We start from the raw sequence: 22,614 nt of genomic DNA, 5'->3' as shown, positions 1-22,614 counted from the left end.
ATGTCCGGAAAATCTTAGAATAACACTGTTGCTCTTTATCCCATCCATGGGTCCTTCTCCAGACAGCTATATTTATACCTTGTGCAGATTGCAACTCACCGTGCCGCGGAGGGAATATCAGATAGATCACAATTTTCTGGATGCCAAACAAGCAAATCCACCGACGATAATTGGGGCATATACGTACATTACGATATAATACTGGAAGGAACGAATGGTGAAAAATAAGACAATGAAAAAAGGTTCTCAGAAGAAAAAATATATGACAAGGACGGGATTCGAACCCGCGAAGTTTCCCACTGGTGATTAGTAAACCTAAAACCAGCGCCATAACCACTCGGCCACCTTGCCGTATTGTGATGGTAAGCGTTCTTCAGAAAATGTATATAAAGAAAGAAACAAATAATGGCATTCCTATCTCCTTCTTCATCTTTACTCTGAACTGCAGGCTGCAAACTATCTTTTTTTGCTCATAGCAGACCTCTAGATCTGGCGGAGATAGGCCTCGGTCACTTGTGGGTTTTTTTTTGATTAGAATTTGATAGATGCCATTACAAGCCGAAGCTTTCTCCAAGGAGCCTAGACCAGTCATCAGAGCATAGCATGATGGCTGCATGAGCTCTCTATATAGTAGAAGACTCAATTAAGCTTATGGACTTTCAGAGCTGAACAGCCCGGCTCAGTCTTCCTTTCTCTTTCACGACTCTCTTCCGTACTCTCGGTGTTTTATTTCATATTTCCCTTGTCATCTACAAGCCCTCACGGGGGTCTCCAGGAAGATAAAGAGATTATTGGTACGCTTTATAACCCATATACACACCCGACTGCCAGGATGCTCTACCTCCAAGTCTATTGCGGCTTCTTTATATTGCCTATTTTACCATGACTGGAGGGACAGCGTCCCCTAAGGATGCTTGTTGAACACTACAAGGCGACCTATGGATTTACTCACCTTTCGCTCAAGATATGTAGAGACCGGAGACACTATGCTGCCTATGCGTTCGAACATGTCTATCAACGAACTATCCTACGGAATGAATAGCCCTCCGACCGAATGCCGTTTTAGATCTTTAAGCCGTCGTCTCGTCATATATACGGGTGTGAAATTTATATCGACTTCAGTGCTAATCGCCATAAATTTCGAGTCGAATTCAACGGTTTCTACTTCTTCAACTAACATCATTGTACCGCATGAATCTACTGAACAGAACCATGCTTCTGACTGGGTTGATAGTCAGCCAGTTTTCCCACTGACACCTGAACACAGTTAGCTAAAGCTGTGTCCATTGCCAAGTACCTATCCTCACCAAATAGCTAGCTATATCCTACTAGCGCCTATAAAATGCATATACATATTCAGTAAAACGTGGGTCTCACTGATCGACGTATACATCAGCTGTGGCCTCATCCAAAATGTGACAGGTCACTGCGCAGTGATTATCTCGCTGGCTTCTTGGCGGGGCTAAGTGTTCTGCATATGCATGTCAAGGGGTGTTTATTACCTACGTTTACTATTCGCGGGGCAAGAGCAGTTGGAATTGGTGGTTGAGGGTGCTAAGATATACCGTGCCTTAGTGAGAAAGTTGAAGTATTGTCTTCTATGGTGTTGTTGCTTTTATATATTAAGACACTGAAATACAGAAACCTGATCGAGTATTCGATTCGAATATATATTGTGATATCGATTGCATATTCTAACGCCGTCGAATGCATCTATATCAAGTGGAAAGATAAATTACGGGGGGGAGGCGATATCAAGTCTATATACAAACATGGAGGTGAATTCTTCCCAACCAAGGCTGCACCCTGCAGCAACAAGGACTCCTCATGCCGTTTGCCATAACACGCTAAATTAAAAAATTGATATCAGGATCATGATGACAGATGAACAGAAGAAATGAAACCTTCAAGGCTAAAAGAAAAGACAAGAGACGAGAGGAGTACAGGGAATATCATCAGCACCAGGTGAAGACTGGATTCTTGCTCTTCACGGCTTCCAATCGCTCCACGATCACCTTACGCTGGTTCCCTTCCATCCCCTCAGCAGCGGCATATCCAAGATCTCCTTCGAGATCGTCGCTACTCCAGATCAGCTGCGCTTGACCGCGCCCACTGGATATCGAACTGTGTTTTTGATGTTTGTTCCCGGGCCGAGGGGGAAGCGATGGCCAACTTTGGTCTACACTTCGCCCTTGAATTAAGCCATCAATACTATCTTGATCAACCCGGTAATCACCAATAGTGGCAGGACTGCCGTTTGGAGCTCTTCTTGCGCTAGGCTCGTAAGATCGGCCGCGGGACAATTCAAACCGGTTGGGGTTGGGCAACTCATTCGGGGATAATCCCAGGCCCAGGAGATCATTCTCAGGACCCGTACCCAGCGACATGGATGCTCCAATATCCATCTCTTCATTGTCTGGGTCATAATCGTAGTTCTCGTAGCTCTTCACCTTGCGTTTTTGGGCTTCCGTCGATGGTCCACGAAGAGGGATTGCAACAGGAACATCTACCAGATCGTCCCAGACGCACACGCGAGTTCTTCTCGTGAGTTCTAGGGGCCCATGGTCGGGCTGCTTCAATGTCTCCACAACATTCCAAGCCTGCCCCTTCATAACTGCAACCTGTCTCGCAAACATGCTCTCTTTGAAGTCGTCATCCTGGGCAAATACGCGCCGAAGAGCCATCTGAGTACCACTCCACCAGGCGGTCGAGGTTAAAAGGGGTAAGAAATGATCCCGAGTCTTTTGAGAAAAGGGCTGTCCAATCAAGGACACTGGAAGGAAGAGCCAGCCGAACGGAAAGCTTCGCCACTGGGGAGTGTTAGCGACTTGATGCGACTAGACTAGACTACAGTGTACTTACAGCATCAGGATGTTTCCACGGCCAGGATAAACTGTTATCAATGGCTCCGATTTGAATAGACGCTTGGGGTTCCGATGAGTTAAGAGGAGTGCCGGTGCGACTCACTGCGACCATCGCCTCATGTCGCCTATAAGGTAGGGGAGAGGTGCCTGTGCGCTCTGTGTTGACAGAAACAGGACGAGCGGGAGGTAGGTGTTCATCGTCATCGTCGTGCTGAGCCCCGTTAGGCTTCGGTGGATCAGCGACGATAGACACCTCTTCAGTGTTCCAATCAATCTTGATCATCCAATTATCCAACCCACGGTCAGTATTGCGCATAATGTAGTCCAAAATCACCAATTTCTCCAACTCCTCGCGAAATGACTGCTTGAGACCCTCAGTCCAGTAGAACCGTCGCTCCCTACTCTGCTCCCTTGGTGACGGGGTTTGTAGATAGCCGTTCTCGAATTCCTCATCTTCATCATCCGACTGCACTCCGGAAGGTCTGCAGGCCTCGTTCCAAGGACGCTTCTTGCGCTTGGGAGCATCTTCCGCGCGAAAGCCAGTATTGGTCTGATCTGGCCAGGGATGGTCGCGCAAAAAGAGATTCGCATCCTTATACCCTTTAAGAAAGACTTGAAAGCTGCCTGCCTTAGGAGGGAGGGGCTTCTTGCCCATCCATGCCTTCCTCCGGTCCCAGAAGTCGTAGTAAAATGACTTAGAAGATAGCCACACAATATCAGTGTAAGGGACGAGATTGGTACGTAAACGAGAGTCGAGTACATAGGCAGCTGCTTCGGAGACATAGGACAAGTTGGGTATCAGGCACGCTCGACCGAAGAAACATGGGAATAAATTTCGATGAATCCATTTCGTCCACTTGGGATTGCGCGACGCATAGGGCTCCTCGTCTTTTGGTTTGAAAACCCCCACAACTTTGCCTTCACCATTGCGCGCAAAATAACTACCAGAGCTTCCCTGAGAGATCATCCGAGGTTGCATTCCCATCCGTATGGCTGAACGAACACTCTCTACGACTTCCTCAAACTCCTCCCGAGCCCTTCGCGCCGCACCTTCGATTTCGTCTGACTCAAGCTCTTCGACGGAGATTGGTCTGACGCCATTCGGAGGCTGAAAAACGGAATGGTAGATTTCAAGCTTTTCTTCTTCCAAAGTCTTCCCTTTGACCTTGTTGATTTTGAATTTGGAGGCGATTTCTTCGGCCCACCGCTCGAGGCGCGCATTAATGGCCTTGATGTCTACTCCAGAATTCCTCCGGCCTCGGCGTGTGTATCCGCTTGGTCTCCTACGGTGTTCAGGAGGGGATGACAAAATGGACGCCTCCATTTGCGCGCGAGACGAGATAGGAGCATATCGGGGAGCGGAGTGAGAGGTCGTACTGAGCGGGTCGTGGAGGTCATCGTCATCTGAATAATCGTACAAATCATTGGCTCTATCTTCTTCTTCCTGGGCCAGACGGGCATAACCCGAGGTCGCAGGTCGGTTTTTGGGCATGGTGTATTTGTTGGTCTAATAGAAGAGCCGGGAGGCGAATACAAGTCGTTGCATACGCAGAGCGACGGGGAGGAAAGGAATGGCAATGAAAAGAAAGGAAGTAAAAGAATGGACTAGAAGAAGAAGAATAAATGCAATCACGGCATCACTCAATCACAGAGGAGAGAATTATATGTAATGGGAAGAAGAGACCCTTCGGAGGAGGGAAGAGAGGGAGGAATAATTGTAGATTAGGTGGTGAGAGAAGGGAACTTACTTGATCCTCCAATCCGCCGTCATCCACTGGAAATGGCCAACACAGAGTGGCTACACTTGTACTGTACCGTACCACTAAATCCCGCGGCATGGGGCGGAAAGGCGAATGGCCACTCTGGAATCAGCCACAGGGAGGGTACTTTACCGTACCGCACCGCCACAGTCCTTGTCCCGGTGTGGCTCCACCGGAGCTTAAAAAAGCCCCTGAAACGAATAGATCTTCTCTTCATACCCATTCCGTTGCGTCTCCCTCCCTTAGCTAGGCAATGACTCGAGATTACTCGTCATTTGCACTTGCTGAAGAACCGGTTATTCAGCCCATGGTTAGCCGAACGCCTCACATACATACAGTCGTGCTTCCCGTCGTCCAAGAGGTTTCTCAGTGGTATACAGCTTAAGAAAATGACAGACGCAAACCTTGAGTTGAACAGAAAGAAAATGTGTTTCTAATAGTAGTAAAAAATAAGTAGACACCATTCGAAGAGTCGATCACATATTAATAATAACTGTCAGAAGGGAGCCGACGGACAGCTGTTGACCGTTGCCCAGTTGATATGATGAGTTCTGGGCACGGTTCTTCGTATCCTTATCGATGGTCATCACGGTCCATGTCTCGGGTCTTGTTCGCTGTCTGGAATGGGGTATCAGAGAGATCGATACATATGTATCACTCCAACGAGACATGGGTCGAACGTCAGTGTCACTATCTCTATTGACAATTTACCTGAAGATCATTACCTAGTCATTTTACCGGAGGAATGCTACCATCTCTATTTACTATGCGAGTACTGGCATTGCATCTGTCATCTCGACTTGACTTCAGAGATTTCCTACTTGAGGGAGCATAAATCCCTCTACCTCACCAAGCTGCTCTCGTACTATTCTCTTAAGGACTGGACAACAAAGGGAGATGCAGGGGTGAGATGCGACTATCGCGTGGAGGTTCGTCTCATCCATTCCTAGCCCTGCGTGTTGCATACATAGTCGCATAAGTCCTGGAGGCAGGAAGGAGTTAATAGGCAATAAAACCCCAAGGAGCTTCATAATAGCCAAGATAGTGATTCTAGATCAAGACCAAAACACAAGAAATTATTGAAAATAACGTTAACTGAAGCGAATAATTCCCACACTGGACTGCAGACAGGGTCAAATTTATCAAGTTTATTTCATTTTATTATTAACGATAGCCAAGCATTGCTGTTCCCGCCGATAAATAACAATCGATAGTGTCCGAGGGACGCGCGATAGCGATTCCGATAATCAAATCGATCTTTCTCGAGAACCTCTTCCAACTTTCTCCCCGTCTCGTGTAACGAACTGCTCACCCACGACTGGACTTCTCTGTCCCATGAACTTAGAGGTATGCTCTTCTTATTTCCCCTCTGGTTGGTTCGCTATTATTTCCAATCAAACTGAATCAATTACTCCTTATCATCACTTCCTCTTCATTGTCCCTCTGGCTGTTGAAATCTCCCTATCTCAGCCGTTAATGCCTTCCTTCCCTCACTTTACTCTTCTGTTATAACGACCCATTGCTAAGAAAAGGAAAAAGGAAATATTTCTACAGTATACCTAGCCTCCAATTGTCGTTTCAATTTGGGTTTAGAAAAAAAGAGAAAGAAAAAGAAAAAAATTGGGAATCCGTATCTTCCCTCCCTTTTTCTACGTGGCTGGTCCTTCCGAACGACGGCAATATCCCTCACGGTCGTATACGTTAATCGTCTCTTACTGCTCTCAGTTCGGTCAATTTAGGCCGGATTTGTAACGGGTTTCTCAGAGACACCATTCACAGTGGCTTCACTCTTGTTCCGGGCGTCGCCCATCGACCCAGCCCTGCATCCTCCCTCGCCGTCGACTTCCCAGTCCCACGATCTCAAGTACAACAATTCTTCTACAATTGATAGTCCATCTGCCTCCCGTCAGTCAACAACGGACGCTGTAGCGAGTGCATCCTCGGCATCGTCGCAGTACTTTGGGACGCTACCTGAGTTTGGTTCTCTGGACAAAAGCCCTGGCAGCAGTGACAGTAACGGCGGCAGCTTCCCTGGCTCTCTTGGCCCATCGCTATCAGGACTGTCTGCTCTGGCGTCGGTCGCATCTGCCCCAACTTCCAATCTGCGGTATGTACTTGCACTGCGTTTTTGTCGCGTAATGCACGGTTTTGACGGTGATCGCGGCCGACTTTGGGTACCCATGGTTTACGCTTGTATTCTTGGAGTCTACGAACGGTCATATCATGTCGACAAAAAATTCCTGGGTGACTGACAAAATTTTATGCGAACAGGAATTCCGGTGGTAATGCGCAGCCCATGACCAATATGACATACGCGACATCATCTCCAGCCGCTACTACTGGGGGACAAGGAAATAGTCCGGTAAGTAAAGCGGATGTGGTTGAGGGTTCACCTTATCGTATCTTTGTTGTTCTTATCTATATGCTACCCCATCTTTTTTTCATATTTTATTTTTATTATTATTTTTTTCCTGGGGAATTTTTCTTTGGCAATGTTCTTCCCAATCTGTTATCAGCAGCCGATGGAGTCTTGGCACCGCACCACCCGCTGCGTGCCCAGGTCTTATCGCGCCAGCCCATCAAATCTCTCTCTCCGATCTTATCAACCGTCGCTCTTTTCCCTCCAGTCATTATCAGCGCCAATACTCATCTACTCCGTTTACTTCCACCGTCCCTTCTCGATTCCCACACCTTAAAATACCATGGCGACTACATTAGCTGACCAAAAACGCCCTCAATTACAGCCTGTGTGCCAGAATTGTGGTACATCCACCACACCCTTGTGGCGCCGGGACGAACTTGGCTCCGTCCTCTGCAACGCCTGTGGCTTATTCCTGAAGCTCCACGGAAGACCCCGTCCGATAAGCTTAAAGACCGATGTGATCAAAAGTCGCAACCGGGTCAAGACCGCTGGCCAGGGCCCGAAGCGCAAGGTGAGCAAGCAACCCGAAAAATTTTTTTGTCTTATTGTCGCTTGCCTTAACGCGGGAACCTCGATGTGCTACATGTCGCTGATACTTCATCGCCCAAATCAGTCTAGCAGTGCCGTCGATGCAAATGGACTCACGAACTCGAGATCAGAGGCCGGTACTCCCCCGCTTGGATCTCATGGATATCGTCGCGCGTCGCGGAAGATGTCACCGGGCCATTCGGATCGTTCCAACTCACCAGTATCCCGAACAGAAACGCCTGGTCTTCCTCCGATGCAACAACAGCAGCTCCCGCCGCAGCACAATTCCAACATCGCGCCGCAGCACATGTTTGATAGCGTTACCCTGGGAGATCATAGTCTGACGAATGGGCTCCCGTCCGGACAACTGCGCCAGCCGTCTCCCACCTCGACATCTGCAGCTGTGGACCGCCATAATGAGTCCCCCCAGACGGTGGAGGGACTTCTGGCAGCGAACACATCTTTGAAGACCCGCGTGCGAGAACTGGAGTTCGTCAATGATCTTTTTAGGGGCCGGGTAACAGAGCTCGAACAGAGCGACGCCGCGGCGCGTCGGTCCGAGATGATCGCTCGCGACTCAGAATCGCGCCTCAAGCGGGCTTTGGAAGAAGCTCAACGGCGTGAAGAAGACCTCAAGCGTCGGGTTTCTGAATTGGAACATCAAGTCGGAGAACAGACTCAAAATGGCCACTTTGAGGGCAATGACAGTCCTGGTGAGCCTTTAGCGAAACGGATGAGACTGTCTGACGTGGTAGATCAATCCTCCACTTCTCCCACTAAATCGCCAAGGAGCGTCTAACAAGAGGGTCTTCCAGGGATCGACCGACGGGTTGTGATTCTCCTCGGCCCCCGTTTGATGTGGGCAACGAAGAAGTGCAACCGCTTTGCTAAGTTCTCTGATCTACCTTGGTCTTTTTGATACCCTTTACGTGTCTTGTCAGCTGGCCGGATATATATCGGATTAAAACTAATAACTCTCCTTTTAACCTTTCAATTCTTTGCTCTATGATGCTTTTTCTTTTGCTTTTCACCTTTTCGCTTTTGGGTTACTGGAGGCGTTTCGTATTCCAGTACGGGACGGAGGAGATCACCTTAGGACAGCAAACCGCGGAGCTACGAAAATTCTCATCAAACGACAAGAGAGAAAAGGAAACCAACTGGGGCCAGCTTTGTTCAGTTTTTATGTGTTCACTATTCCCATATGAGTCGATATTATATTGTTATTGCTTGTTCTACAGCCTAGCCCCGGCCTTCTCAGAGTGCCGGAGATGAGGCTTATGGTGATGATGAGAGGGAAATGCAAGCAGGACTGCAGTGGTTATGTGGTAATTGAATTCTTCGCCTTGAAACGAAACTTGTTACCAGATCAGGAGGAGATTCCCTGTCGAAAACTTGATTCTATTGTTGCTTTAAAATTGCGTCCCATTCTATTCTCCCGTGTTATTATTAGTTATGTCCTCTTTTACCTGCTCTTTCTTCAGTGACGGGACCCTACTACTGCTACTACTATGGATATAGCAGTGGATAGGAGTATTATGGTGCCCGATCGACATGTCCATTTATCCTTGCCTCCCTTATCTTATCTTTCCCTGTTTATCTATTATCTTCTACCAATTGCACGTTGCCTTTTTAACGCCAGAGTTACCTCGGCTATTGCGGCAGTCGGCCGGCTCTCTCATCCCTCTTTACTAATAGTATCCGAAAAGTATGGTGTTAGCAAGGCAGAAGTTGAACGCGCATGATTTTGGATATTTGCACTATATGCAAGGGACATTATCCCATGAATGTGGCAAAGGAGCGCTGAATTTGAAGAAAATTGCAGAATGAATGAGTCAATGGATCAAAGATACTGGCCTCCCAATAAATGACCATCCGTCTATAAACCCAGTAATGACATAGGAGATGAGATATCAAGATAATCGCAGATATCGCTCAGACTTGGGTATTAATTGCTAAGGGAAAGAAAAAGAAAGAAACAAAACATGCAAGGATAGCGTTTTAGCCAGTCAATTTTTTTTTTGGAAAGCCCAAGAGCCCCGGTCTGAACAAACGGGATAGACCCCAAATTAGGCAAGACGGTCATGTTCGACTTTCTTGCGAATCGCTCCGTGGACCTGCTTCTCGCGCAGGATACTCCACAAGCATACTATTACTCCAGCTACCCCGGAGAAGAATGTGGTATAGTATGCCGTCCGGTAACAGCCCAAGCCATCGGGGCAGTCCCGGTCTCCTTCTGGACCGACTATAGAGTGTTGGTCGTAAATGCTGCCGTACAGCAAGTTGAAGACGTTTCCGCTCAAAACGGGAGCAAGGGTCATCACACCCCAGTTTTGGGAAAGGCCTCCGATCCCGAAAGTATGAGCCACCAAGGACGGGAAGACGCCGAAAAGGAATCCGTATGCGATGCCAGTGAATCCGGACACTACGATCAATTGGTGTGGATTGGAGATGGCAGCTCCGGCTAGTTGGGTCAAGGTGAAGACAACTGCCGAGATAAATAAGCACCAGAATCGCGACATGTCGAGCTTTTTGACCAGCAGATCTGATCCAATTCCTGGAGAGTGGCGATGGTGGTTAGCAAATGCGTGACAATAGGTATTCACTAATTAACATACCACTGCAAAGTCGGCCAACGAAATTGCCAAATGACAGGACGGACACATGCATGACCTGTCTCTGTTGGATGAATCTGGAGCTGGCGCTATCATCGTAGTATTTCCACAGCGCCTTGGCCTGCGGGGATTAGCAGGCGGACAAACATGTCTGTAAAAGGGACATCTTACGCTGTTGCCAATATTACTATCATCGATGTTAGCGTCACAGTTGAGCGAGGTCAGATAGTTTGAGAACATACTTGATCGTCATCAGTCCAATTCCAGAAAGAAGAGCCATCGTCAAGAAAAGCTGCCAGAATTCTACCCTGGGAAGCATCGCCAAGCCTCTAATGTCTGGATGAGGTGAGCCGACGCTAACATTAGACTGTGCATCATCTTCCTCGTCCGCCACCTCCCGAGAATGCCTCGACGCGCTTTTGGATACCAACGATGATGTTTCATCCAAGTCGGGGTTGTGGTGAGGAGGGTGGGAGTTGTTCGACGCGAGAGATTGCGACCTTACGTGCATCTGGGGGTGGGTTTCAAAAGCTTTAGAACTCTGCATACCTGCTTCATCAGACTCCTCTGGAACATAACGCAAATCAGCGGACCTCGTCCTGTGCGGTCGGTTGTACTCTACTCCTGGCGATCGGTTCCGGGATAGCGGGATGTACGCTTCAGTTGGGGGCATGAGTCGAAGAAAGGGAACGGAGACGAGGTTTAAGATACAGGTCCCCAGGGCCAGCAGAAGAAGAAGCCGGCCAGTATCATCTTTGAATACAATGGACGATACAGCAGACCAGAAAAGGGCACTTAAGCCGAAGGCCGCCAATGGGAATGCGGTCGCTGTTCCGCGATGGTTGGGGAAATTTGAAGCGGCTGAGTTTAATGGACCTTAGTTCCGAACATCGGTCAGATGGAGGTCAACACACCTGTTTTGATCGACGCAGAAAAGGCGGAGCAACTTCCGAGGCCAGTAAGGAACGAGAAAAGGGATAAGAAACCAACACTGAGCGAGCCCTTCCCATGCTCATAGGCTATAGTTGTCCAATACGATCAGTACAGAAATGCTCCAGCGTCGGGGACACCAGACGAACCTAAGTATATAGGATAATAGCCGATTCCGAGGGCTACAGCACCCAGAAATGTTGTAAGCCGTGGACCTCGAGCATCTGTTAACAACCCCATTGGAACTCCCGATGCGTACATTCCCAGATTGCCAGCTGCGCCCTGTGAGATGTCAATATCAATTTACATTCGGTTTTTCCGAGGGAAATAAGACAGCTTACGATGAAGTTGCTTTCGGTTGATGAGATCTTCATTCGATGCGCAAATTGTGGTGCCCATGCTGAGTACGCATACTGTCAATCAATTAGTAAGGTTCTTTGGCATATGGTCCAGTTCATGGACTTGAATACAGGGATAGGGTCCATACATTGGTCCCACAGGCCAGAGCTACTAATGTTCCCGCAACGACGGAGATGATCCGCTTGGTTTTATGAGTTGAGTCTGCCATGGTGAATTTGAGACGGTGCTGTGACAGATGGTAGAAAGGGAGATAGTATTATTCCCTACGCATACACAACGCGGGGAAGCAATTGAATTGAACGGGGGAAACTCTGGGGGGAGCCAATTTAAATGCCGATTCCTTCGGCGAATGGAGAAGATAAAGCTTATCAACGTCACAGACGTCAAGATAGTTTTCAAGGAAAGGAATGAACGAAAGTAAGGGATGATATTGGATTAAATAGGAGGGAAAGCGGGATTTAAAATAAGCACAAAACCAACGAATGTAAAGGTGAGAAGATTAATGTGAGAAGGGGAAAAAATGATTAAAATAATGTCAAATAAAATAAATAAATAATTAACCCAGGAGAGGGGAAAATTGAATAACCCCCCGACGCACGCGACGACAAGAAGCAAAGTGATCGCTGGGACTCGTAATCGATCCCCAGGATAAGGTAATAAGTACTGTGAGGTACCAATCGTGGTACGTAAAGGTACACAAGTACTGTCAGGTACTCCATCCCATCCTCCAGCGTTATCGGCCGGATGACAATACGCTTATGTAATCCACTATCGGCACATGACGAAGGCGGCGAGAGCCTTCTGTGTCGCTTTCATCTCCATCGACATCATATCATACCATTCCAGGCAATCAACCTTGAACAATCCCCGACAACTAGTATATACACAAAATATCCTTTGGTGAAGAGTTGAGTCCATTTTCCCGGAAAGGGGGATAATTACGACATGGGCGCTCTTCTATCTCTGCCACTTTTGGCTATACCAAGTGCAGGCACAGTACGTGCATCTCCGTTGCTACCTGATGAGACTGGACCTGATGTCGAACCAGCTTATAACCCTTGCAACTTCATGTTGCGGCGCAGCAACTTGCTCGGCAGTATGCAGTGCATGTGGGAAATTTCAAAACAGGTCAGTCTCCCATGTTTCTTGTTAGGCGCTTGAATGATATGTCATTGACACCCGGATGCCCGGATTTACAGTATGGCTACGAGAATCGCCTACGCCTTCATTCTCTTGCTCAATTCAATTGTCTCCTGGATAATGCTCACGCCATGGGCCCTTAAAAAGCTACAACATCTCACTCTCGACTATATGACAATCCGATGCGGTGACAAAGAATGCCATGGTTGGGTGGCGGTTCACCGGATCAACTTCGGCCTCGGTCTCTTTCATTTGATCCTTGCGGTATTCCTGCTGGGGGTGAGGTCATCGAAAGATGGTCGTGCAGTCCTTCAAAATGGGTTCTGGGGTCCCAAGGTCGTTCTATGGCTTGCCTTGGTGGTCGTGTCCTTCTTCATCCCACAAACGTTCTTTATCGTCTATGGCAATTACATTGCCTTTTTCTGCGCCATGCTCTTCCTATTGCTGGGACTTATTCTTCTAGTCGATCTGGCACACTCTTGGGCCGAGGTCTGTCTGCAGAAGATTGAGGATAGCGACTCTCGACTCTGGCGCGGGCTGCTCATTGGCTCAACTATTGGCATGTACATTGCATCAATTGCAATGACTGTCTTGATGTATGTTTTCTTCGCTGACAGTGGATGTGCCATGAATCAAGCCGCAATTACGGTATGTTATTCCTCTTTGGTAATTACTATCATCTGATCAGAGCTTGTCTGACGAAACAGGTTAATCTCGTTGTTTTCTTGATCATTTCCTTCGTGTCCATTCAACCTATCGTACAAGAATCCAACCCGCGGGCAGGGTTGGCGCAAGCAGCCATGGTGACCGTTTATTGCACGTACTTGACTATGTCGGCCGTTTCAATGGAACCAGATGACCGCAAGTGCAATCCACTAGTGCGCGCTCGCGGGACAAGAACGGCCAGTATTGTCGTGGGCGCCCTTCTTACAATGGCAACCATCGCATATACGACAACACGTGCAGCCACTCAAGGACTCGCGCTGGGGTCCAAGGGCAGCCACAACTATTCGCCGCTAGGGACGGATGACAATGAGCATGGTCTTGTGACCCAACAACCGACCACCCGTCGCGAGATGCGTGCCGAGGCTATTCGTGCCGCCGTGGCCAGTGGTAGTTTACCTGCCAGTGCGCTCGACGAAAGCGACGATGAATCAGATGACTACGATACGAAAGACGATGAGCGAGGGTCAACGCAGTATAACTACTCGCTGTTCCATGTAATTTTCTTCCTGGCTACTACATGGGTGGCGACTCTGCTCACCGCGAACTTGGAAACTGAGGGCGATGCTACCGCTACCGATGGCTTTGCTCCTGTCGGACGTTCTTACTGGGCTAGTTGGGTGAAGATCATCAGCGCTTGGATTTGTTACGCGATCTACCTATGGACTTTGATTGCCCCAGTGGTCTTGCCTGAGCGTTTCGGTGTGTATTGAGAAATTGTTGGTCACCTTGACTAGCATTGAATATACGGCGGAGTTGGGGCGTTCAATAGCCATGTGAATTATTATCCCGATGTCCACGGTGCATTTTTGTTCTTGGGACTGTTATGTTTGTAGTTTACCGAATGAGATTGATAAACGAGACACGGTGTATTATTATTATTGTTGATCGAAGGTAGAGCGAAGTAAAGTTTTAGTCTTGATTAAATTGATTGATGCTTAGTGATCGCGGCATCGCGTAAAGTGGCCCCAACAACCGCGTCCTTCGCGTTTCCCATCAACCACCTTTCGTCATGGGATGAATATGGCGACCATCAAGGCCATCGAGGCCCGTTCGGTATGTGCCTGAGCTCTATAAAATTACAAATGAGCATCCCCTAACGTAAGCGCGCTGCCTCTCTCCAGGTTCATCAAATCCAATCTGGTCAAGTCATTGTTGACCTCTGCTCAGTTGCGAAGGAGTTGGTCGAAAACAGTCTCGATGCTAGTGCTACTTCGATTGGTAAAATCACTCTTTTACCATCTATACTATAACATACTGACTGGTTATCTTTCGTGGCAGAGGTCCGATTCAAGAATAATGGCCTGGATCTGATTGAGGTGCAAGACAACGGCAGTGGAATATCTCCGGAGAACTACGAAAACCTCGGTAATTTTTCCAATTATCTTAATGTTTTGGTAAAGAATATACCTAACTCTGCTGTGTACCAGCACTCAAGCATTATACATCGAAGCTCTCTTCCTACGAGGACCTATCCCGGCTACAGACCTTCGGTTTCCGCGGTGAAGCGCTATCGTCCCTATGCGCCCTGTCCGATTTCCATGTTGTCACCGCCCAAGCCAACCAAGCTCCCAAAGCGATCCGTCTTGATTTCGAAGCTTCCGGGAAGTTGAAGAAGACGCAGATCGTCGCAGGTCAGAAGGGCACGACGGTATCAGTAGAGGGACTGTTCAAGAGACTACCCGTACGGCGCCGCGAGCTAGAAAAGAATATCAAACGGGAATATGGGAAGGTCTTGAATCTCCTTCATGCGTATGCCTGCATCAGCACAGGCGTACGCTTCAGCGTCAAGAACACCGTGGCAAAGACGCGGAATGTCGTGGTCTTCTCGACGAATGGAAACCAGACAACCAAGGAGAACATTGCCAACGTTTACGGCGCAAAGACCTTACTGGCCCTGATTCCCCTTGAGCTGAACCTGGAATTTGAGCCCTCCGTAGCTGGAAGGCGAGCATCTACAGAAGACGAGCGAGAATCGAATAAACTTTGCGTTCGGGGACATGTCTCTAAACCTGTCTTTGGGGAAGGCAGGCAAACACCTGACCGTCAGATGTTTTTCGTGAATTCTCGTCCTTGTGGGTTGCCTCAGATAGCCAAGGCGTTCAACGAGGTCTACAAATCTTTTAATGTGTCTCAGTCACCGTTTGTGTTTGCCGACTTTCATATGGATACGAATGCGTACGATGTCAACGTTTCTCCCGACAAGCGTACAATTCTACTACACGATGCTGGTGCTTTAATCGAATCTCTGAAAACCTCGCTTATGCAGTTGTTTGAATCATCGGATCAGACCGTTCCCCAATCTCAGGTCAGCAATATCAAGCAGTCAACTAGCAAACCGCAGTCCGCAAAATTACCAAGCATTCTATCCCGCATGTCTTCATCTGGAGGTGCAGATGTGGCGGCCGATGAGGAATCAGAGCCAGATGAAAAACAAGTGGATGATGAGAGCCGACTCATCTCCCAGAATAGGATGAGGAGCCTTTTGAGTGGTCTTGGATCGTCTCCTGGAGGCGGAGCGGGCATATCCTCATCTTCTTGCCGGGGTAGAGAACCTGCACGTGAACCGACTTCCTTACCTCCACATCCATCCATCATGTCGAGACCCGAACCAGTCGAAGAGGATGATCAGCTCTTCGTTTCGGATAATAGCGTCCCGACGCGGGCACCATCCCAAGGTGCAGATGAGGGCGTACCTTCAGGGCGCCCCGTTGATGGCGATTCGCACATTCGCGACAACAACAATACTTCGCAGAGTAGTGCTCCCCCGCATTCACAGCAGCCAATCACAGGGCGACGACAGTCACCCATGGAGACCCCTAACACTATACAAAATGCATTCGACCGAATGAGGCCGAGGCGAGCTCCAGCTGAGATAGCAACAATCACCATCGGAAACAGGACTGTGACATCCATGGTAGGCAGTGGTGCATACAAGAAACGTGACATTGGACTTGTCGATACTACTAGCCCCTCAACTCGGAAAAGACGTATACACACCCCGTCTCGCCCTAATATATTTGGGCAACATATGAGAGATTTTGCAGCGCCCGGTTCCCGGGTAGAGCACAATGCTAGCAGTGAGGCTGACGAGATGGAGGAAGAGGATGAGACGATGGATGAGGAAGAAGAAATCGATTATGACGAGTCTGTTACCGGATCTCAAGCTTACAATCCTTCAGACCAAGATAGCATTCATTCACACGACGAAGATCTACCTGATGATGGCGTTAAAGACGGACCTGCAATGACACAGCGAATAGTCGCGCCAGCGGAAAACACGCTAAACGATGAAGAGAAAAAGAAACACGAAGAAGCCGAAGTCCAGCGGCTGATTCGAGAGGCAGAAGAAAAAGCTGTCTTGCCACAGGAAAGCAATGTCAACCGTGCGAACAAGCTGAACAAGGGTCCTACCCATCGTGATTCTACAGTCCACCTAGTGAGCACCATCGACGGATCACTTCAGAAGATTCAGCACCAAATGGACAAACTTCAGGAGAGCCTTCGCTTACACAGCTCGGGTGTTGCACATTCTCAGAATGATGCTGAGGCTGGAGATACACAGGAGACTGTCGAGGAGCGTTTGTCACTGACTGTCTCCAAAGATGATTTTGATAAGATGCGGATTGCTGGCCAGTTTAACCTGGGATTCATCATAGCCACTCGATCCTCAGCCGGTGTCTCTGACGACGCTTCATCTCATTCGAAGGATGAACTTTTCATTATCGATCAGCACGCTTCAGACGAGAAATTCAACTTCGAACGACTCCAGGCAGAAACTGTGGTGCAAAACCAACGGCTTGTGCAGCCAAAGCAATTGGATCTAACAGCGATCGAAGAGGAGATTGTGATTGAGAATCAGACTGCGCTGGAAAAGAATGGCTTCATCGTGGAGATTGACGATAGCGGGAACGAACCGATCGGCCGCAGGTGCAAATTGGTCTCATTACCACTGAGCAAGGAAATTGTCTTCGGCGTACGGGATTTGGAGGAACTCATCGTCTTGCTTTCTGAAATGCCGGCTAACAGTGCAACTGAGAACATGTACGTTCCACGGCCGAGTAAGGTGCGAAAAATGTTCGCTATGCGGGCGTGTCGGTCCAGTATCATGATTGGAAAGAATTTGTCTCAGAAGCAAATGACAAAGGTGGTGCGAAACATGGGCACAATCGACAAACCATGGAATTGCCCACATGGTCGACCGACCATGCGACATTTGATGAGTTTGGGACAATGGAACGAGTATAACGAGTTCGACGGCGATGAAGAGAGTGAGTCGGAGGATCGTCGGTCTTGGACTGATACATTGGATGTCTGGAGGGATTACTTGAAGGAAATGGGCGACGGGGAAGATGAGGATGAGGATAATGTGGAATAGGACTACTTTCGGCTACAGGGATCTGTTCACACTACGATCCATAGATTCAATGACAAATGACTTGGATAGCATCATCAAGCCTAAACACAGCAAATATACACACCCTCACCACCACTGAAACCAACCCTTCCTCCCCTTCCCATCCTTATCACTACCGCTCTCCCTCTCAACCAACCCATTCCCCTCTCCCTCGTGAGCATACCCATTCCCCCTCTCCCTCTCCTCCGCCAACCGAACTGTCTCCTCCACAACCAACAAATCCCTCTCAATCAACTCCGCCCAATTCTGCACATCCCCAATCTCCTTCAACCCATCCCTCGCCTGATCCGCCACCTTGGCAAGCTGATCATTCTGCTTCGCCAACTGCTCCGTCGCCCGCCGCACATCCGCCTCCTGCTTATCAAGCACGGAGGAATTCTCCTGGATGTTACGGGCCCGGTCGCGTAGCGCACTGTCGTAGTTTGCGCCGGCGGAGCGCAGAGAAGCCGTGAAGGCTGTTTTGGCTTCTTCGGTGCGCTGAGAGGTTTCTGTAGGAGAGGTGGATGGGGATGAGGAGGGGAGTGTGGTGTTGGTGTTGGTGTTGGTTGAGGTGGACATTTTGGGGGGATATGGGATCTTGGTCGGTGATGGTAGCTTAGTTCTATGGTAGTACGATTATGGATTCACGATTGGTAGATGGGGTGTTTAAGAAGTGGTTTGTCAATAAATGTTGGTTTGTTTGACCCCACTTGTAAGGTTTGCGCTAAGGCTTCTTGTCATGCATACTGAGATTCATTACTATTGGCTATGGATGTACTGTGAAGTATTTATTTATATACTGGGTATATTTACCATTTACAAAAAAGTTAATCACGGGACTTGGGCTCCTTCGATCTCCAGGCCTGCATCACGGATCGCCTCAAGACGCCACTTTTGCTCGGCGCTTCGAGCAATATCTAAAGCTGTCTTGCCCTCCTTGTTCGTTTGATGGAGTAACTCTGGCGCTTTCCGAGCAAACATCGACACAGTCCGTCGATACTCTTCCTCAGCAGCGTGGCCACCGCACTGCACGGCAACTAAGTAGTGAAGGGTGTTATTCCCCGCGTTGTCAACTGCCGTAATATCTGCCCCGCGGTTGTACAACGCCAGGGCTCGCGTGATATCTCCCTTGGAGTACTCTGCTAACCTAATGTAACGTGAAACGGGTTGTAGAAGGGCATACATCATCGCAAAGGAGATTGTACCGACATTGCCACAGCGTGACGCGGCCAGAAGAAGCGTCCGTCCTTGGGTATCTCGCCTCTCGAGATCTAGATCTGGTATCTCGAGAAAGGGCTGGATGATTCCCCCGTGCTCGAAGATGTGGTGGAGAATTGTGGTTTCGTCGCAGCAGGCTCGGAAGGGCACTGCTCCATGTTGTAGTAAGTGTTGGATAATATCAATAGCGCGGGCTCGAGTGTGTGGTCCATTGAAGCCTGGCATAGATAGGTAGTGGAGAGGGTGGAGGGCGAAGTTCGTTAGTTTGCTGTCGTCATGAAAACGCTGGGAATACCACGCATTCCCTTCCTTCTGTAGCGTAGTCGTGTTGCAGTCGATTCCACTGTCCAGGAGAACAGATAGAACATAGAGGTTCAAATTGTCGAGGCAAGCGAACATTGTCCGGCTTGCGTGCTTTTCCAGGGATGCGCCGTTCTCCAGCAGTAGGCGGAAAAGTCCAACGTCATAAGTTGCCAGGCTGAGTGGTGTCCAGCCGTTCTTACTAGGGACGTTGGGGTCAGCGCCGGCTTCGAGCAAGGCCTTGACGATTTCTTTCCTTTGATATGATTCGGACAGGGATCTGTGTACTGCATTCAACAACGGCGTACTACCACTGGCGCTTTGCAGATTGGGATCGGCTCCGTGCTGAAGCAGGTATCGAACTGCTTTCGTATGCCACCATTGACCTCCCTTTGCAAGGTAATGTAAAGCGCTTTCTCCGGGTTTATAGGCGCGCCTCAGCCATACTGTTGATTGGAAGGGGAGTTTCGGTCGAATCTCAACTCCAGTTTGGAATTGAACGTTGACATCTGCTTTGAAGTTTTCCACCATAAGCTTTATAACTTCCAGATTGGGAACCTTTCGCTCTGCAGCGATGAGAAGGTACGGTATGAGTGGCTTCTTAAATCTGTTCATTCCTCCATTGATCCAGCTTAGATCTACCATGAGATCTCCGAGGCGTTTGAACAGATCGGTATATCCCCATTTCGCTAGTGTTACCAAAATTCCAGGGAGAGCAGTCTGTACATGTGCGCCATCTGCATGTTTCGCCAATCCTTCAGCCAAGGCGTTATAATGGCGGAGAAGCAATAGGTGAGAGACTGTTTGATCGCTAACATGCTCGCTGAAGCAAACACCAAGCATGTCCGGAAGGTGTCGAGAAGCAAGTGTGAGATACAACTGTCCGAAATTTGGGAAACGCATACTTTGTATACCATTTTCTTCCAATAGCCGTTCAAGCTCTGTTACCAACTCTCTGGATCCACTAAAAACGGCCTCCATCACGAGGGGCATGCGTGACGGGTCGTGAGTGAGAGTGGCTCCACGTGCGACGAGAGCTCGAAGAATCCCAGCCACATTTGTTGTATCATTCTCCGAGGTGACTTCTAGCCTGCGAATAGGATCTCGTTGGACTTTATCTAGTAACTGTGGTAGGTTGGGTCTTTTATCATCCTTTGACAATATTCCGGCGGCGCTGACCTTACCATCGAGCTTGGGGAGTTCTGAATGAACCGGCCATCTCTTTTCTTCTTGTGTATATTCAGCACAGACTAGCAGAGGAGTCTTTCCACGGCCGAACTTTTCCTCGGTTTCCGCGTTGACGTCGGCTCCAAATTCGAGAAGTAGGTTTACCGTTTCCAATCTTCCTGATTGGCATGCATCATGCAAAGGGGTTCTGCCATTCTTACACCGTTTATTCACCAGTGAGGATTGCTCAATAGAGGTATAATGCTCAAGTAGAAGTCCAACTATATTGGCTTGACGCGCTGTAGCCACAATATGAAGCAGATTCCTGCCATCGCCGGTGGTTGCAGTGGTATCTGTTCCAAGATCGATGAATTGGCCGGATACCATCAGAATCCGCTATCTCTAATGCTGCTATTAGCCCTGCACCGAAAATAAGGTCGATTGCTCTCTTGTCGCCGGATACTGTGGGCAAGAACATATAGTCGGACACCTGACGGCACGAGAGATACAGCGGAGATTGCCCCTTGAAGTTAACCTGAGTAGGGGATATCCCCGCGTCCAGCAGCTTTTTAATGATGTATATCTCGTTTTTGTCCCTGAATGAGGCGAAATCTGCCGAAAGACAATGTATAACGGTATCTCCATCATAATTTCTCATAGATGGATCTGCCCCGACCGATAAAAGAAATTCAAGTGCTTTGATTCCTCGTTCCCCATGTCCGCGTTGATAATGCAACACCCCATTGCCCTTGTAGTCTTGCGTGTTGATGTTGGCTCCTCGCTTTATCAAGTAAGAGACTTTCCGTTCATAGTCAACCGCCTGCAGCACAACACATGCCAGCAGTGTATAGCCTTGATTGTCTTTACTCTCGATATCGGCACCAGCAGCGAGAAAGACATCTACTGTAGCCTCAAACCACTCTAAAGATCCATCTACCATGTGTAATGGAGACTTTCCTTTCAAGTTCTTCCGGTTGACATGTAGGCCTTCCTTAAGCAGTTCAGATATCGTCAGACTTCCAGGTCGATGATGTCCCGCTGCGAGATGTAGTAGTGTATTGCCTTCAACATCGACTCCATTCCAATCTGTAACGTGAGGCCGAAACAAAGATAAATCGCCTAAATTTCCTTTAGCGGCAAAGCGTTGCAAAGGGGTCCAACCATCCGAATCTATCTTTTCATCTAGTCTTGCCCCATGGGCCATGAATAGCTGGAAGTTATCTTCTGATTTATATAAGTTCAACTGATGAAAAGGGGTGGATCCATAGTCGTCCGCAGCGTTCACATCTGCACCACTTTCAACGAGCATCTTCGTATAAGGCAGATCACACTACGGATGGATTCATGTAGGACTGTTCTTCCGGTTTCATCGGGAGCGTTCAGGTCGCATTTTGAGCGACGAAGTAAGGACAGGACCTGAGCAAAAATCTCAGTCGGTAATGGCTCTGACCTCCGTCTCGCTCTGCGTGGCCTGAGAAATCCGTGGAGCGGCGTTAAGATGGCCTCTGTATCGGACTGCGAAGTTGACGAATATTTTCCCCGTGACTTCAAACTCGCGTCGGCTCCATGGTGTACAAGCAGCTTAAGCACGTCCAGCTGGTGATGACTTGTTGCGATGTACAAAGTCGTCAGGCCATCTCTGGTAGTATTGACGTTTTTCCTGGGACATCCCAGCAAAGTCTCCACTATGGAGACATTTCCAGTTGCACAGGCATCACAACGAGCCGAATTGAGGTCCTCTGAAGATGCAGCAGGGATTGCGCTCTTAAGAGATTCAATGGAGTTGGAGGCACATGCGGCCTAGACGGTAAGCGCTTCATCAGACATTTCGATATGAGAACTTTAACGGTGAGAAGGTGATATTCAGCTAAGTGATGATTTTCCTTCTTGATTTCGGGAGAAGACGCATGTTTAAATATTCCAAAATGTGAGGTTGTATTAAAGGTAAAGAACGAACCATGAAAACCACCGCTAAATGACTCTTTGGGCCTTAGCGTTCAGGGTTCCAGGACTTTGCCGGCTTCTGCCTTAGGGTTGCCTCAACCCCAACGGTGTTATACAATTCTTCCTGATGTTCATCCCATCGCCAGAAGGAATGTTTCCAGGGGTAGTTTTACTACGGATCACTATCAAGAATTAAAGTTAGTCATTCACACTATGTATGGAAGATCTCCTACAAGAATAAGTAGCTACT

At 48.5% G+C, this 22,614-nt stretch overlaps 7 protein-coding genes and 1 non-coding gene across 8 annotated transcripts; 3 read left to right on the top strand and 5 right to left on the bottom strand.

The window, feature by feature from the left end:
• Positions 1 to 263: 263 nt before the first annotated feature.
• On the bottom strand, positions 264 to 351 carry BDW43DRAFT_t81. Its single transcript has one exon. It is a non-coding gene; the product is annotated as a tRNA-Leu (tRNA).
• Positions 352 to 1,650: 1,299 nt separating this feature from the next.
• Positions 1,651 to 4,603, bottom strand: BDW43DRAFT_270511 (1-phosphatidylinositol 4-kinase LSB6). The gene is made up of 2 exons (XM_032041339.1): positions 2,863 to 4,603; positions 1,651 to 2,810 (listed from the first exon to the last, which is right to left on the bottom strand). Exons 1-2 carry the CDS (start codon positions 4,354 to 4,356, stop codon positions 1,956 to 1,958), a joined length of 2,349 nt encoding a protein of 782 aa, XP_031902351.1. The 5' UTR covers positions 4,357 to 4,603; the 3' UTR covers positions 1,651 to 1,955.
• Positions 4,604 to 4,877: 274 nt separating this feature from the next.
• Positions 4,878 to 8,373, top strand: BDW43DRAFT_309377 (putative GATA transcription factor (AreB); the record flags this gene model as incomplete). Its single annotated transcript, XM_032046692.1, has 5 exons — positions 4,878 to 4,934; positions 6,364 to 6,731; positions 6,896 to 6,986; positions 7,369 to 7,557; positions 7,660 to 8,373. The coding sequence occupies 5 exons, from the start codon at positions 4,878 to 4,880 to the stop codon at positions 8,371 to 8,373; spliced, it is 1,419 nt and encodes a 472-aa protein (XP_031902350.1).
• A 103-nt stretch (positions 8,374 to 8,476) lies between these two features.
• BDW43DRAFT_34657 (uncharacterized protein) lies at positions 8,477 to 8,964 on the top strand. The gene has a single exon (XM_032049945.1). The coding sequence runs from the start codon at positions 8,580 to 8,582 to the stop codon at positions 8,844 to 8,846; it is 267 nt and encodes an 88-aa protein (XP_031902349.1). The 5' UTR covers positions 8,477 to 8,579; the 3' UTR covers positions 8,847 to 8,964.
• A 514-nt stretch (positions 8,965 to 9,478) lies between these two features.
• On the bottom strand, positions 9,479 to 11,684 carry BDW43DRAFT_318372 (putative MFS transporter; the record flags this gene model as incomplete). Its single annotated transcript, XM_032048692.1, has 8 exons — positions 9,479 to 10,128; positions 10,190 to 10,307; positions 10,358 to 10,373; positions 10,429 to 11,047; positions 11,101 to 11,205; positions 11,266 to 11,398; positions 11,458 to 11,529; positions 11,604 to 11,684. The coding sequence occupies 8 exons, from the start codon at positions 11,682 to 11,684 to the stop codon at positions 9,641 to 9,643; spliced, it is 1,632 nt and encodes a 543-aa protein (XP_031902348.1). The 3' UTR covers positions 9,479 to 9,640.
• Positions 11,685 to 12,421: 737 nt separating this feature from the next.
• On the top strand, positions 12,422 to 17,717 carry BDW43DRAFT_298998 (Serinc-domain-containing protein; the record flags this gene model as incomplete). Its single annotated transcript, XM_032044655.1, has 7 exons — positions 12,422 to 12,472; positions 12,525 to 12,604; positions 12,676 to 13,264; positions 13,324 to 13,959; positions 14,464 to 14,560; positions 14,621 to 14,707; positions 14,770 to 17,717. The coding sequence occupies 7 exons, from the start codon at positions 12,422 to 12,424 to the stop codon at positions 17,715 to 17,717; spliced, it is 4,488 nt and encodes a 1,495-aa protein (XP_031902347.1).
• A 52-nt stretch (positions 17,718 to 17,769) lies between these two features.
• Positions 17,770 to 18,469, bottom strand: BDW43DRAFT_34692 (uncharacterized protein). The gene has a single exon (XM_032049946.1). It carries the CDS (start codon positions 18,312 to 18,314, stop codon positions 17,823 to 17,825), a length of 492 nt encoding a protein of 163 aa, XP_031902346.1. The 5' UTR covers positions 18,315 to 18,469; the 3' UTR covers positions 17,770 to 17,822.
• A 97-nt stretch (positions 18,470 to 18,566) lies between these two features.
• On the bottom strand, positions 18,567 to 22,247 carry BDW43DRAFT_318371 (ankyrin repeat domain-containing protein; the record flags this gene model as incomplete). The annotated part of the gene is made up of 6 exons (XM_032048691.1): positions 18,567 to 18,692; positions 18,723 to 18,859; positions 18,893 to 20,773; positions 20,805 to 21,707; positions 21,752 to 22,184; positions 22,227 to 22,247. 6 exons carry the CDS (start codon positions 22,245 to 22,247, stop codon positions 18,567 to 18,569), a joined length of 3,501 nt encoding a protein of 1,166 aa, XP_031902345.1.
• Positions 22,248 to 22,614: the final 367 nt, after the last annotated feature.

The sequence above is a fragment of the Aspergillus alliaceus genome (genome assembly GCF_009176365.1).
Source record: "Aspergillus alliaceus strain CBS 536.65 unplaced genomic scaffold BDW43scaffold_12, whole genome shotgun sequence".
Taxonomy (NCBI): Eukaryota; Fungi; Ascomycota; class Eurotiomycetes; order Eurotiales; family Aspergillaceae; genus Aspergillus; species Aspergillus alliaceus.
The sequence above is the reverse complement of the archived record's forward strand: the minus strand, read 5'-3'. Positions and strand labels throughout refer to the sequence as shown.